Source organism: Phodopus roborovskii, unplaced genomic scaffold (genome assembly GCF_943737965.1).
Source record: "Phodopus roborovskii unplaced genomic scaffold, PHOROB, whole genome shotgun sequence".
NCBI lineage: Eukaryota > Metazoa > Chordata > Mammalia > Rodentia > Cricetidae > Phodopus > Phodopus roborovskii.
This window is the reverse complement of record NW_026126407.1, coordinates 21819323-21836129: the sequence shown is the minus strand read 5'-3', so window position 1 is coordinate 21836129 and position 16807 is coordinate 21819323. Positions and strand designations below refer to the sequence as shown.

The following is a 16807-nucleotide window of genomic DNA, read 5'->3' as shown; positions in this document are numbered from 1 at the left end:
ATAGCAGGCTTGTACACATATCAGTAAGTAGTCACTAACCTCAAACCATTCTTGGTTGCCTTGGAGACGCCTGTGAACATCACCACCAGGATGAACAACTACACTGGACAGTCAGATTTCATCCTGGAAGGATTCTTCATTCAGTTCAAACACCCTGCTCTGCTTGCTGTGGTCATATTTGTGGTTTTCCTGATGGTCTTGTCTGGCAATGCTTTCCTGATCCTTCTGATACTCTCTGACAGCCGCCTGCACATACCCATGTATTTTTTCATCAGCCAGCTGTCCCTCATGGACATGATGTACATTTCTGTCACTGTGCCCAAGATGCTCATGGACCAGGTCCTGGGGAGCCACAAGATCTCAGCTGCTGCCTGTGGGATGCAGATGTTCCTATACCTGACACTTGCAGGTTCAGAATTTTTCCTTTTGGCTGCCATGTCTTATGACCGCTATGTGGCCATCTGCTATCCACTCCGGTATCCTGTCCTCATGAACCGAAGGGTGTGTCTCCTCCTGATGTCTGTCTGTTGGTTCCTGGGATCCTTGGATGGCTTCATGCTCACTCCTGTCACCATGACCTTTCCATTCTGTAGATCCAGGGAGATTCATCATTTCTTCTGTGAAGTCCCTGCTGTGACAAAGCTCTCCTGCTCAGACACCTGGCTCTATGAGACCCTCATGTACCTGTGCTGTGTGCTCATGCTTCTCATCCCTGTGACAATCATCTCAAGCTCCTATTCATCCATCCTCCTCACAGTTCACAGGATGAACTCTGCAGAGGGCAGGAAGAAGGCCCTTGCCACCTGCTCCTCCCACATGACTGTGGTCATCCTCTTCTATGGTGCTACTGTCTATAATTATATGTTCCCTGTCTCCTTCCACACCCCTGAAGAGGACATGGTGGTATCTGTGTTTTACACAATACTCACTCCTCTGTTGAACCCACTGATCTATAGTCTCAGGAATAAGAATGTCAAAGAGGCTCTGAAGAAATTGTTGGATGGGAGGCCCCTCTTTCTAAAAACAGTAAAGCAAGAATTTTGGAATGAATAATTTCTTCTTGTCTCTAAACATCTGTCATTCCAGGTTACACACTATTGTTTTTTTTTTTTCATCCATCATGACTCATTGCATGATCATTCCTTTTGAAGAATCAGCTCTCTGTTCTAAAAATTTTATTGACATGCTTCTTGTACAATCAAAAATCTTTATTTGTATCCTGTCAATGCTATATTTTATGAAGTCGATGGTAGCTGTTTAATGTTGTGCAACAGTAGTCTTATCATTCAAAATTATGTCATACTGAAGAATAAATAGTTGTGAGGTGTTCCATGATACAATATGAAAGACTTGGAAGCAAAGTGGTTAACAATGTTAAGAAGAGGCATATTGAATTAAATTGTGTGTTTCCTTGATTATATATATATATATATATATATATATATATATATATATAGAGAGAGAGAGAGAGAGAGAGAGAGAGAAAAGTAAAGAACAAGATGCAGATTTATCCCTTCAGCTCCTATATTATGATAATGGTTAAAAGAATTTAAATCTGCATCATGCATGAGGCCCAGAAGGTTTCAAGTTCTCAGCATAGCTGTATTTGCACATAAATGTACTCATGTATGTCTCAAAACAAAACACAGCTCTCAGTTCAAGGGAATGAGGTATAGCTTACTCTTGGACTAATGTGGGTGATCATGGACCAGGAACATGGACTCATGCTGTTGCCCTCCATGACATGTTCCAAAGTTTCATGGAAAATTACAAAACACAAGCAAGTCATAAGTCCTAACCGCAGGCATTTTCCAGCTATACTATGGAGACATCAGGGGATCGGGTTGTTGAAAAGTGGGAAATTCTCTGCTATGGTTGTCAGATGCTGCCTGGTGATATGGAAAGCTTTTGGTTTGAGAAAAGCTAGTATTCTGATGAGTCAAAACATTCCAAAATGTTTCATCTGATAGGCACAGAGATGTGGCTCAGAAACAAAACTGGCAATGAATGACTCCTAAGGGGGTATAGATAGGCTGTGGGAAATTGTTTTGTATCTGTAAAAATTGCTTTGTATTTGTAATATCCTAATGTTTCATAATCACAGGAAGTCTAATCCATTGACCAGGTACAGAATCTTTTATGTGCATGTCTTTGTCCTCTGGGTACTTCAGTGTGGTGTCCCTTGTTGATCAAGCATCACATTCAATGCATGAGGAGTCCAATGCTATGTTATGACCTGTAGTAAGGAAACTCATTCCTAGGATCTAGAAAATCAGGGCAGCAGTCTTTTGGAGAGAGAGGTGGCTGGTGCAGCCTTCTAATCAGGGACTGATTTGTCCCCACTCTGTGTATCTGACATAGGATTTACATATGACACGTTACAGGAATGTTATGCCTGAAATTCAATTATGAAGAATGCATCTGGATTCTAGTTTGACTCAAGGTTAAGTTACGGGTGTTTCTTTCTGTTTCCAACAGGTACTAGATGAGGGCTCCATGATGGTGGAAACTTAGTTGTTGATCTCACTATCCAGGAAGGGCATTTATGATAGCCTTTCCACAGTTGCTCAAATTGTTAGTTGGTGGCAGTCTTGTAGGTCTCTAGACCTTTCTTTAGGTTCAGTTTTCTCTTCAAACAAATAATGGCTCCCTCTTTTATGTTCTCTCTCTCTCTCTCTCTCTCTCTCTCTCTCTCTCTCTCTCTCTCTCTCTCTCTCTCCCCTGTCTTCTATTCCTACCCTGACTCAATCTTCCTAGTCGCACATGTTTTCCTCTCCTCCCCTTCTCTTTCTCCTAGTTCTCTCTCCATTCACTGCTCCCCCCACTTCCTATGTGCTCTGGGGGACTTGTCCCTTCCATCTTCTGTGAGGGACTTTATATGAATCTCTTAGAATACACCTTGTATCCTAGTTCCTCTGGTGATGTGAATTATAGGATGGTGATCCTTTGCTCTAGGTCCAAAATCCATATATGAGCCAGTACATACCATGTTCCTCTTTTTGTGACTGGGTTACCTCATTCAGGATGGTTTCTTCTAGTGCCATCCACTTGCCTGCGAATTTCAAGATTCCATTATTTTTTTCTGCAGAGTAGTATTCCATTGTGTAGATGTGTCACATCTTCTTTATCCATTCTTCAGTTGAGGGGCATCTAGGTTGCTTCCAGGTTCTTGCTATTACAAATAATGCTGTTATGAACATGGGACTGACTCAGACCCCCTGAATATGGGTCTCAGCTAAAAGGACTGAGCTGTCTAAGGGACCTCAGACAGTGGAACCAGGATGTATTCCTGGTACACAAAAGGACCTTGCGGGCACATCCCCCATGGAGGGATACTCCCTTAACCTAGAGACAGGAGAGAAGTCCTAGTCCCTACTTCAAATGACTTGACAGATTTACAAGACTCCACCTGTATGGCATTACCCTACATGTGGAATTGGGGTGGGGGGATGGGAGGGGTGGGTGGTCAGGGAGCATATGATGGGGGAGAGAGGGTAAGAGTGAGGGAGGGAGAGAGAAGGAACTGGGATCGACATTTAAAATTTAAAGTAATAATAAAAAAAGGAAGAAAAGGAAAAAGAAAAAGAAAAAAAAACTCAGTTTGACCTAAGAAAGTAAAATCAGCATACAAGAAATGGGTTTCTTTCTTTCTTTTGTGAAAAGTTAAAAGTTCCTTATTTTTTTTTTTATTCCTGGTACCACTACTGCAATTTACAGGGCAATATACCTGATGTAATAAAAAAGAAGATGAAAAAGAAAATGCTACAATAAATAAAAAACCTTAGGAAAGTACATCTAATTGGCACTACACTGCATTAATCAATAGCTGCACTTTTTGCAAACTGTGCCTATGACAATCCTGAAAAAGAAGGGTTTCCTGTTTATACTGCATTAACTTTTCTGACTCTGGATCATCGGTCCTTCTGTGGCAGAATTTTACAGTTCCTCTAATGCATTTAGCTGCTCCTTTCCATCCTTATCCCCATTGATATTTGATACATGGGTACAGGACAGTTCTATTAGGAAAGAAGTCAAAATGATACCATGTTGTTGTCTGATTTCTTCTACAAGGTGAATTTCTATTTGTTTTTTTCCAAACTGCAGTATGGAGTAATGCCGACACAAGAAAACAAATATAAATACAACCCACAAATAAGAGTTACAAAAGTTTAGAAATGGAAGAGCAATCTTTCTTAAAATTAGAAGTAGCCACTCCATATGAAGTTACAGCTATGAAACCAGACAGCCAAAAGAAAGCAGAATTATGAGAAATCAAATTATTTCAAATATTCTCAACATCAAATAAAATAACTAAATGTAGAGAGGAAGCATACAGGTAGCCTGATTGAAGGATGGCTCTAGTTCTTGTCAATTAAGAAAGTGGTGGATATAGTAGCAAAAGGTTTTTTTTTTTTAACAAACAAGAGAAAATGGCTATGGTTAGTAGCAGGAGAGAAGGGGGGCGATGGGGAAGGAGGGGGAAGAGAGAGATGTTAGGAAAGCTGCAGGTTACTCTGAGACAGTCATCCTTTCATATGGAGTGGCTAGCTCTAATTTTAAGACAGGTTGTTCTTTAGTTTCTAAACATTTGTAACTCTTTTTTATAGGCTGTATTTCAAAACAGACAAATGAATGGAACTAGAAAAAAAAATCATCCTGAGTGAGGTAACCCAGATCCAGAAAGACAAATATGGCATGTACTCACTCATAAGTGGATATTATCTGTAAAATAAGAGATAAGTATGCTATAATCTAGAGACCCAGAGAGACGAGGTAACAAAGGAGGGTTCATGGTGGGGGTGGGGATGGATACTCAGATCTCCCTGGGAAATGGAAACAGAAGAGATTTCATGAGTGGACTAAGGGCAGATGGGGATGGGAAGATGAGCAATCAGGTTTGAAGGGAGTAACATGGGAGAGTACTGAAAGAGATTCCTGGAAAGGAGGAGAATTTGGGGGTCAGGTAGAAACCTGGTGCAAGGGAAACTCCCAGGAATCTATAAGGATGACCCCAGCTTAGACTCCTAGCAATAGTAAATATGTAACCTGAACTGGCCATCTCCTGTCACCAGGCAAGTCTTAATATCTTATATTCCAATAAATACAAGGACTTCTTCATGCCTAATAAGCATCATGTTTTGTGATATTACTAAACTAAGACTGAATATTAAATATAATAGTATCACCCAATAATACTGAAAGATCTCAAGTAATAACAAGAAAAAGAGGATATTTTATGGATTCATTTTAAAGATCCATAAACAGTATTTTAATTTCTATTGCCAATAATAAGCGTCCTGAGGCTTAAGAGATGGCTTAACAGTTAGTGCAGGTGACCTGAGTTCAATTGCCAGCACCCATCAGGTGACTCAGCTCCAGAGGATCCAAATTCTTCTTCTTGCCTCTGTGGGCATTACACTCATGTGCATATGCCTACACACACACGCACACACACACACACACACAAATCAAATGAATATTAAAATTAAAATCTTGTTTTCTTGATTTGGGATTGAAAATGAGATAGAGTTATTAGTCTACGAATGTCTTAATTACATGTTAAGTTTTTATGCAATGAGCACAAAATAATTTTTTTGTTATGGCATACAACATATATAATTTTGTGGTAAAAAAATATTCAGAGTCTTCTGTTCCAGGTTTCTTTGAACTAAATAGTCTATTAACACTAGTTACCTTACTGTGTAACAGTATACCAGCAAGAACTGCTTAATTGTTCTTCTCTGTGCCGATAGGTACCAATCTATTTAAGTATAAAATGCAAACAGCTCTATATGCTGGCTTCAAGAATCCCTGCATAATTGTGCAGAACACAATTCAAACAGACTTCTCACCTCTCAGCCAGTTGACACCCAGAGGCATGGTGTCCAGTCAGTTACAACTTCGTTAAGTAAGGTAACATAGATTTAATTTATATTTTTAATAAGTTAAGGCATTAGACAAACACCTCCTCTTAACTATATACATAAATCAGAAGGCCAGGTGGGAGCAGATACTTTTTGAGTAAACCTGGTGCATGTCAGCCACTTTTCAGTAACCTCTGTAAATAAAGCAGATGAGGACAGATATTTCAGCCCTTTTTACAGATGATTAGCTTGAGTCTATGGTAGTCATATGGCTACAAACTTTAATTCTTCAGTTGAGAATCCCCATTTTCAAAGAGTAGCTTTATAGGCAAAGTATTTCTCGCATTCTGTGTCCATCTCCATCTAACTTCCAGATCATTCTCAACACACAAATTGTCACTAATGTACAGCCTAACATGACTGATGCATTCCCAGGAGTGAGGTCATGAGTTTATTACATGTAATGATATTAAAAAGTGGAACCCTTTCAAACTGGCTGTATCCTGATCTTACCAATATGGGTCAGTTACTTCAGGAATCAAATACCCTGGGATTTGAAAATTAACTTTAGGGAGCTAATAAACAGAGGACTATTTTCGACTGGTTTTCACTAACACCACTCTCACTGAGGATTCTGTAGCCTGACTGTGGGATGACCTGAGTGAGGACTGTCCCACACAGCAGATGTTCCCCACAAAGGTGAGTGCTCAGTCCCTGAGACTGTGTGCTTAGAATTGCATGTGGTGTCATCTCAGAGTTTTGTAATGATATATTCCATTTCCACAATTTTAGGGACTGTAGCATTATTCATAGCATTTCTGAGAATAGAGAGGCCAATGTATCTATACCTCACCCCCCATAATGTCATAAGCATTCTCTCTTAACTCTATGTCAAAAGCTTTTGTAAAATCCACAAGGCAAGACATTGGTCCCTATTAATGTAATAAAGAAGGTTATTGGGTTGTTACATGTTGTTCCATTGTAGTGACTCTACGACAGCTTTTCTCATTACACATTTTAGAGAAATGTTAAAAACTTTTGTGAATGTAAGTTCTTTCTGCCCTTTCTTTTAAGTTATTTCTTAGAAAAAAAAAACCAGGACAAACCTCTATCCTTCCCAGGTACAGAGCCAGCTCTATGTTCCCACTCTAAGTTGATTATATAGTATATTAATTTTGTTTTGCTTTCACTTCTGCCCTGAGATTGAGTTCAGTACAATCCAACTTATAATGTGAAACAGAAAAGCTCAGTACTGTATTTTGCGCATAAGCATGACAACTGTCTTAATTGTGCCCTGATGTCCATCGAGACTATGTATCTTCAGAACTTAACTAAAAACTTATAAGATTTATAAATTTTGATTATATATAGCTTTTCTTAGCAAGCTGAAGTATTTCAGACAGTACCAAAGGAGGATCCAGGAAAGTAGAGAGTGAAATGTAGTCCAACCCGAAGATAGATGGCTGCATTCTATTTCATCACTTAAATACTTTATGCATTTCCCTTTAGGACTAGTGACAGTTCTGCCATTAAATTCTATTATTATTCTTATCATCATCATTATCAATATATGTGTGTGTGCATGTGTGCACTCACACACACGCACACACAAGTGAGAGGACAGTTTTGTGGAGTCTGTTTCCTCCTTTCACTTGTACATAGGTTCTGAGTATCAAATCCAAGTCCTCAGACATTCATAGAATGTGTTTTACCCACTGAGGCATCTTGCTGGCTCCAGTGATGTTTTTTGAGTAGCTTCCTAGAGAACAATCATTGGTTGAGTATTCCATTTAAACTACCATATTTTACTAAAACAAGTATGGAAGACAATTAAGTCCCTATTTCAAAATACTGGCTGGGGACTTTTATGGTCTAAGACAATGGTTCTCAACCTTCCAAATACTAATACAGTTCCTCATGCTGTGGCAACCCCAAACATAAAATTATTTCATTGCTACTTCATAACTGTAATTTTGCTACTATTGTGAATCATTATGTAAATATCTGATGTGCAGGATATTGGATATTCGAACCCAAAGGGATTGAGAATGGCTGGTCTAAGAAATGTGTTTGACTTCAAAGCACTGTAATCGCATGGACACACTCCAGATGTGGAGTCTGCAGGAACAATTATTCCTTTCTTCCATTTTGCAAAAGCATATTTTTGGTAGCAAAACAGCCTTCTATTGCCCCTATGTGACAGATTGTATAACCTATCCAAATCCAATTTATCAATTACTTGAAAGTTGATCATTTCATCTAGCCTATGCATTCAAGAGCCTATTATTTATTATATTATTTTTTATTAAGAAAATGAATAAGAATGGAAATTCATTCTATTTTCAGTGCACAGGTAAGCAGGGTACAAAAATGGCAATTATTTTGATCTCCAAATTTATCTTGCATTTTATTCTTTGAACTCACATTATTATGTCCACCTGAGTAAATATCTTTGTCATGAAGTGGCTCATTATAAGATTTTGTTTGTTACCTGATTGCTTCTAAACTTAAAATAACTTACAAATTTGAAGCATTAATAAGTTCTGTGACATATAAATATTTTATTGACTTTTAAAAGGCAATGCTTTAGTGGTGGTGTAGGGGAAACTCTCATAAATACTAATTATAGACTCTCAGACATAAGAGAAGAAGAAATCTACAAAACATGAATGACATGGGAGTCCGAAGAGACACTGAAAACATTTTTTTTAAACAAGTTCTATTGTAAGTTAGTTCTGGGATACGTCTTTTTTATTCTTAAAAATATCCTTAACCTAGAGACAGGAGAGAAGTCCTGATCCCTACTCCAAATGACTTGACAGATTTAGATGACCCCTCCTGGTGGGCATCACCCTGAGGGTGATGGGAGGGTAGGATGGTCGGGGTGCATCTCCCACCCTGAGGGTGGGAGAGAGGGAAAGAGGGAGGGGGAGGGAAAGAGGAAGGGAAGGAGAGAGGGAGAGAGGGAGAGAAAGGGAACTGGGATCGATATGTAAAATAAAAATAAAAAAATAAATTAATAAAAAATATTCGAGTATGACACATCTATTTTCAGATAACTGTAATAGGATTTTGTGGCTATGGGAACCAAAACTGAGATTTCAATACATGGAAAATAAACACTCCACCACAGAGCTGCACTACTGACCCTGGAAAAATACTTTTATTTAAACTTATTTTATATTTCTTCTCTCTCTCTCTCTCTCTCTCTCTCTCTCTCTGTCTCTCTCTTCTCTCTCTCTCTCTCTCCCTGTCTCCCATGTATGTCTGTGTTTGTGTCTGTGCCTTTGTGTATGTGTGTACATGCCTGTGTATGTGTGTGTCTATGTGTGTATATGTCTTGTGTGTGTGTGTGTGTGTGTGTGTGTGTGTGTGTGTGTGTGTAGAAGGGGGTCTAATGGGTATCACAGTATGTTTGCAATGTTAGCACACAGTAATGTTAAATCTACAATGATCATAGATGCAATTCATGTTTTAATAACTACTAGCTTTCCTAGAATTGCAGTAGTGAGACACATCCAACCTCTGAGAAACAGTAATGTGCTAGTATTCTAAGCACATGTCATAGGTTTAAAATAATGCAATAAAATAACTTAAAATGTGTGAAATAGGTTGAAGATATATGTACTATATATAACTATAATAGGCCACTGTACATAAGTCATAAAATACATAAGAAACATTTTTTAGTAGAAAACAAGGGAATTTTTCTTCTTCTTTTTTTTTAATAGAGTCTCTCAGTGTATGCCCTTGGCTGTCCTGGAACTCACTATGCAAACCAGTTTGACCTAGAACTCACAGAGATTCACATGCCTTAGCCTCCTAGGTGCTGGAATTTAAGGTGCGGGCCAGTACATCCAGTGAGAACAAAATTTCACATGCAATTTTTCAAGTTAGCTGAAAGGTTAAGGAGGGCAGAGTTTTTCTGCCTTGCATCGAGACACACGGGACATAAAGTTAATAATGCTCATGTTATTCTATGAAAGATGACTGTTGTTACACCTGGCAACACCTAACTGTCGAAATAGGTAGATGAAAACACACATGTGGGTGGGTATGCTGTCACATGCCTTTAATCCCAGAACTAGGGAGGCAGAGGCAGGCAGATCTCTGCAAGTTCGAGGCCAACCTCATCTACAAAGCAAGGGTCTTGAAAAAAATCTGTTGGAATTTATACAATGTGTAACACCCACTCACAAATTTATCTTTTTATTCCAGTCAAACTAAAGAAAACCCAGAAAAATGATTCTTACATAAAGATTATGGTTCAAACTTGAACAGAATTTCCTTGGCAACCATTGACCTGCTGCTCTTCAGCTATATGAGTTTGGAAGGAAATGATGAACTTCATGCAAGTAGAGGAGAAAGTCCTGAGTCATCTTCTACTAAGATCTTCACAGGAAAGAGATTTAAGCCAGAGTGATAGTGAGAATAGACCCCCCCCACGCTGGGATCTGGTGAGGTGTTCTGCATGTTGTTTGTGAGGGACCCTGGAAATCTGCATGACTTTGTGTGATGTTCATTTGCACACATGTTAACTGTCTGATTCTTTAAGAATATGGGATTACTTAAGTGTGAAAGTCTGCAACACAATCTATGTTTCCCTACTTCCATATTTCTATGAAATTGTTAATCTTCTATAGGAATATTTGATGGAATTTAGTATCATTTTTAAGAGTGTACCTGATAAAGATAATTAGTGTGAAAAGAAAATTTGCATGAGCCAGGCAGCAGTGGCACATGCCTTTAAACCCAGCACTTGGAAGGCAGAGACAGGTAGATCTCTGTGACTGCAAGCTCACCCTGCTCTACAAAGTGAGTTCTAGGGCAGCCAGGATGACTACACAGAGAAACCCTGTCTTGAAAAACCAAGAAAGAGAAAGAGAAAGAGAAGAAATCTACATGGAACAATATCCTTTCTCATCAGGAAAGAAATTTTGATAGTGTGAGACATGATTCTGGGGCATGAAATATCTGTGGTCATTATTACATATGGTATAGGACAGCAGAACCTCATTTGGAATAGAGAAATTCAGTTATATGGTTTCCCTTTATGGCAAAGTATGATGACAAGAGTTTTGTCTTACCTTCATAGGGAACCACTTTAATAGCTATGCAAGAAAGATGCAAAGGTCCTTACATAGCAGCATTCACATTGAAATCAGTAGACTGTTTATTCTACATGTTTAATTTAATTCAGTTGAAAGTTAAAATATGGTACAACAAATGTGGATAATGCAGAAGTGTGCATGTGTGTGTGCATGTGTGTATGAGAGAGAGACATATATGCTAATGTGAGTGGATTCACTGGCAGGCCAGAGGAGGGCGCTGACACTGCTCTGAACCATGCTCTTTCATTTGGGAGCTAGGCTGGCAGCCAGGGAGCCATAGAAATCCTTCCATCTCTGCCCTTCACAGAGCTAAGCTACAGATACATGAGGACCACACCTAGCTTTTTATGTGGGTTCTCATATCCACATATCTTCAAGCTTGTGCAGCAAGGTCCATAACCCCAGTGTCTGGTTGTAGAAAAACAATTAATTACTTCACTGTTATTTGAACAAATATTTTTTAAGACTGTTGCAAGTCACTTTAAAAAATAAACATTCTCAGATTCTCAGACCTGCCTTTAATCCCAGCACTAAGGAGGCAGAGGCAGGTAGATCTCTGAGTTTGAGGCCAGCCTGTTCTACAGAGGTAGTTCCAGGAAAGCCTATCTCAAAAGAAAAAAAAATCCTCTTGTCTTCCAGGTTTGACCACAGTCATGGAGATTTCCACTAACACCACAGGGGTGGATTTCATTCTTCTTGGACTCTTCAGCCACACAGAGGCCCACTTGTTCCTGTTTTCTGTTGTGTTAGTAATCTTCACTGCCTCCCTGATGGGCAACACCCTCATGATCCTTCTCATCTATAGAGACCCCAGGCTCCACACGCCTATGTACTTCCTCCTCAGCCAGCTCTCCCTCATGGACATGATGCTAGTCTCCACCATCATCCCCAAGATGGCAGCCAACTACTTAATGAGCAGGAGGTCTATCTCGCCTGTAGGCTGTGGCTCCCAGATCTTCCTTTTCCTCACCCTGGCAGGAGGCGAGTGCTTCCTCCTGGCAGCTATGTCCTATGACCGCTATGTGGCTATATGTCAGCCCTTGCGCTACCACGTCCTCATGAGCTCTAAGTTGTGTGCACACCTGACCTTGGGGTCTTGGCTCCTGGGAGCCTCTGATGGGTTGATGCAGGCGGGCACCATCCTGAGTTTCCCCTTCTGCCGCTCTCGAGCTATCAACCACTTTTTCTGTGAGGCGCCTTCTCTGGTGCGCCTCGCCTGTGCTGACACCAAAGTCTTTGAGTTCTTCATGTACATTTGCTGTGTACTGATGCTCCTGATCCCATTCTCCCTCATCCTGACATCCTACTCCGTCATCCTTGTCGCGGTGCTCCGCATGCGATCCTCAGCAGCCAGGAAAAAGGCCTTTGCCACCTGCTCTTCGCACCTGGCTGTGGTGGGGCTATTCTACGGGGCCATCATGTTCATCTACATGAGGCCCAAGTCCCACCAGCCAGGAGAGAGTGACAAGGTGGTGTCTGCCTTCTACACCATCTTCACCCCGGTGCTGAACCCCCTCATATACAGTGTGAGGAACAAGGAGGTTAAGGAAGCCTTGAGGAAGTGGCTACAGAGACTGTGATAAACTGGCAGAGGGAAGATCATCAAAACAGCACCCGTCACTCACAAACTCAGCTTATCTATTCCATTGAACTCACTAACTTATTTGATGCTCTTTTGTTATTTTATACTCTAATTTTTACCAAGTGTTTGGAAAATCAACGTGCCCTGCTAGTTTCCCTTGTGCTAACTACTCTGTTTTAAAATAAAGTCTTAGAGCTAAGAGCCAGTGACACAGGCCTGTTAGCCAGACTTTAATCATGTAACTTGCTTTTTGTCATAGGACATTAAACAGCAAGAGACAGAAGAATAAATGGATAGTAACTTTTAAAATGTAGTGCCTAATTTATTGTTATTGTGGAGTAAATTGTAAATGAAATACATACATAGCCAGTAAGGAATATTAAACATAAAACATAACTGCATAAAACGAATGTCAAAATGTTTTGGGGGAATTTTCCAAGACCATTTACAATTTAAAGAATTCTTACAAAGGAGATAAGCAGATAGGACTATGGCTTTAAAATTATAGCTATGTTTAACATCTTTAACAACAAAACAAATATCACTAACCAAAAAAAACTCAATTATAATGAAATTTCCAAATTTCTGTTTTAATAGTGTTTAACTATGAAATCTTTAAGAGCTGATTAGGACTCAGGGCTCCACTCTCATGATGAGAGAGCACTCATGCCATTATAAAAATGTTAGTTCACCCAACACGGTGACAAACACCTGCTAGCTTAGCACTTGGGAAGCTGATACAGAATTCTAAGTTCTAGGGCACCTGGACTACATAAGACCCTGTCTCAAATAATAAAATGAAATAATAGTGCATTTGACCCTTTCCATACCAAAAATCCCACACACAACTCATCTCAAAATGAAAAAGAGTTCATTCTGGCGTCAAATATTAGTAACCATGTCCCTTCTAGATATAGGTTACCCACAATTCCATGTTCCAACATAGTGCCAGTTTCATAAGATTTTTATAGTAATAGGATAAAGAAAAATTAAACATCAAGATACTTTTCAAAGACATTTAGGGTAAAGAGCAAGTAGGCAGGTTACAGTAAAGCAGGGGCATCTGGGTACGGGCTCATGTGCTATCTGACAGCATTCTTGGTCTTAAAGCAGTTGGAAGCTAGTGTTCCTCTTATTACAAAGGCTTTTCCTAGCAGTCATTAATATGTTAGGGTCTCGTACAGGTGAAGACTAAAGATGGCCAAAGATAATTTGGTTCTGAACTTGCAATATCCCAATCCCTCCACAATCACTGAAGCGCCTGTCAGTCAGTCTTCAAAGTTCAGTCCATCCAAAGTACTTTCATTGTCAGCCTGCTCTGGTCTTTTCTTGTCCTTCTACCATCTGATAACATAGAAGCAGGTCCCTGACAGATGTAGATTTTTTTTCCCCATTGCAGAACACTAAAGAACAATGCCATTCTTTATTTGGTACCCAGGATATGGTATTTTGTTATAGCCTCAAAGAATGGAGGGAGGCACCAAGTACAGGTGGATTAAAAGGCCCAACAGAGGCGAAAGGATAGGAAGGGAGACAGAAAGTCTAGGACCCTCTGCAGAGGCAAACATCACAGTCTATCACCCTGTTGACTGCTTTGAGCCAACTTTCAGCCTCAGAGCTTGACATAGGAAATACAGACACATTTTCTTAGGGAGGGTCTGCGATTTGTATCTATGTTTGCTGAGTGCCAGCTTTCTACCAAGAAACAGACCATTCAACAAAACAAAGGCATTTATGAGGGGCTTTGGCATCAGAGTCTGAGCTGACCCTGGACCACTACATATAAAGACATACCTAACCCTTTTCACAGTCCCTACCTGTCCCCCAAACTGAAAATCCTTCCTCTCCTACATCTTTAACATTTGAATACTGAGTTTGGGGTTTTCCATGAGGGTATGCTCTTGGTGTGTGAATACCGAACTGTTTCCAACCTTTCTCTGGTGCTGGTGCTCCCAGGAACCCCTCTATTTCAGTAGACTATTGGCTTTGTTGTCTGTCTCCTGTGTGTGCCTAAAAGCACCCACCTCCATGTCCTAAGGAAGTGGCTGTGAGCAGTATCTGGGCTAAGATGGGCTTCTACCATCTTCAGTGTTTAAAGCCCCACCCCATTGTTGCCTTGGAAGTTAGAATCAGGCAATTCTTAGTTAAGTCTCTCTCAAGGTATTTTTCTTGTTGGGAAAAACTGCTAAGACTGTTGACTGGTGGCTAGGGTTTCTTATTGGCTAGCTCTGTCTTAATTATTAACCCATTATTATTAATCTAAGTATTTCCACATGGCCTTATCTTACTGTCTTACTGGAGAAGGATCGGACCTGTTACTCCTTTCTCCACTACACGACAACTGTTTCTGCCTACATTTCCCAGAATCCTCCTCATCTCCTAGTCCCACCTATCTTCCTGCCTCATTGGTTGAACGGTGTTTATTCATCAACCAATAAAAGAAACATATACAGAAGGACATCTCCCATCAGCTTGGTCTGCAGAGGGAGTTCCAGGACAGCCAGGGCTGGTGACATGTGTCAGCTAAACCTTGGAAATGAGAAAAGGCTTGTGTTGATTTGTGACCATGTTGGAACATTTTGCAAGCATAGATGGATCTGCAGTGGGTTTCACCATTTCTCATAAGTAACCTTCTAGGCATGCCTAGTTCACACAGTGTCACAAACAGTCAAATTCTCTTCTGTCCCTTCAATTGCAGTGTCTCTTCTGCTATAAATCATGGACAAGGGGAATGCCACAGCAGGGTTTACTCTCTTAGGACTGTTTAACCGCACCAGAGCCCACCTGGTTCTCTTTGTGCTGGTTCTGACTGTGGCCCTCAACTCCATGGTAGGCAACACCCTCCTGCTTCTCCTGATCCACCAGGACTGGACTGCCGGCTCTACACACCCATGTACTTCTTCCTGAGTCAGCTCTCCCTTATGACATGATGCTGGTCTCCACCAAATGGCAGCTGGTTATTTAGTGGGCAAGAAGTCTATCTCCTCAGCTGGTTGTGGTTTCCAGAACTTTTTTTTTTTTTCACTCACACTGGGAGGTGGAGAGTGCTTCCTCTTAGCAGCCATATCCTAAGACCATTATGTGGCTATATGCCACTCACTGTGCTATCTGGTTCTCATGAATTGGCAGGTATGTTTGAGGCTGACCTTGGGGTCTTGGCTCCTGGGAGGAGTTGATGGAGCCATGCAGGCTGCTGCTACCCTGAGTTTCCAGTTCTGCAACCGGAATGAAATAGATCACTTCTTTTGTGAGGCCCCTGTGTTATTATGCCTGGCTTGTAGTAACACATCTGCCTTTGAGTTTGTCATGTACATCTGCTGTGTGTTGATGCTTCTGACCCCCTTCTTCCTCATCCTGACATCGTATGGCCTCATCTTGGCCACTGTCTTAAAAAATGCTCTCCTCAGAAGCCTGCAAGAAGGCTTTTGCCACCTGCTCCTCACACTTGTCAGTAGCAGGCATCTTTTATGGAGTTGCCATTTTCATCTACATGAGACCCACATCTTCCAGGTCAGCTAACTGTGATAAAGTTGTATCAGCATTCTATACTCTTGTCACCCCCATGCTGAACCCCCTCATCTATAATCTTCGGAACAGCGAAGTCAAGGGAAGCCTGGGGAAGTGTGTGGCCCGTTGTGCTTCCTTAACTAGCAGGGATGCCTTAGTTTGCTTGGATATTGGTGGTTGTACAAATAGAAGAGATCTACAGTAGGCATCTTCACTGGGGTTGTTTCAGGATACCTGAAGCTACTGAGAATTCCAAACTCTGTTAAGTTTCTTTTCCACCTTAACTCAACATTTCTATCCTGTGATTGGAACTGGGGGAGACTGAGGAACCTCAGCAAAACAAGCACTAAGTTCCTTTGTCCTTCCTCTCAATTTCATGGACACCTTTATTCTTACTATGGATATTAGCAAACTCAGCACTCTATAGCTTCTGTAGTTTGACTTAGTAAGTACCTTATAGCTTGTCTTTTTGTTCGTTTTTTGTTTTTCAAGACAGGGTTCTTTTTATTTCTGTGTAATCCTGGCTGTCCTAGACCTCACTCTGTAGACCTGACTGGCCTTGAATCCAGAGATTCTCCTGCCTCTGCCTCCCAAGCACTGGGATTAAAAGTTGTATGTCATCATCACCAGGCCAGCTTGTCTTTAATTTGTCTAAATTTCAAGTATCACAGTGGAACTGAGGTGGTTCTTATGGGAGGATAGCATACACAGAGTGGATACACTGGCCAGAACTGGGTACCAGA

The 16807-nt window shown here is 40.6% G+C and overlaps 2 protein-coding genes and 1 pseudogene across 2 annotated transcripts; all 3 read left to right on the top strand.

The window, feature by feature from the left end:
- Positions 1 to 78: 78 nt before the first annotated feature.
- Positions 79 to 1053, top strand: LOC127219761 (olfactory receptor 2T29). The gene has a single exon (XM_051181529.1). It carries the CDS (start codon positions 91 to 93, stop codon positions 1051 to 1053), a length of 963 nt encoding a protein of 320 aa, XP_051037486.1. The 5' UTR covers positions 79 to 90.
- A 10575-nt stretch (positions 1054 to 11628) lies between these two features.
- LOC127219760 (olfactory receptor 2T33) lies at positions 11629 to 12555 on the top strand. The gene has a single exon (XM_051181527.1). The coding sequence runs from the start codon at positions 11629 to 11631 to the stop codon at positions 12553 to 12555; it is 927 nt and encodes a 308-aa protein (XP_051037484.1).
- A 2720-nt stretch (positions 12556 to 15275) lies between these two features.
- On the top strand, positions 15276 to 16269 carry LOC127219759 (olfactory receptor 2T8-like; annotated as a pseudogene).
- The last annotated feature ends 538 nt before the right edge of the window (positions 16270 to 16807 follow it).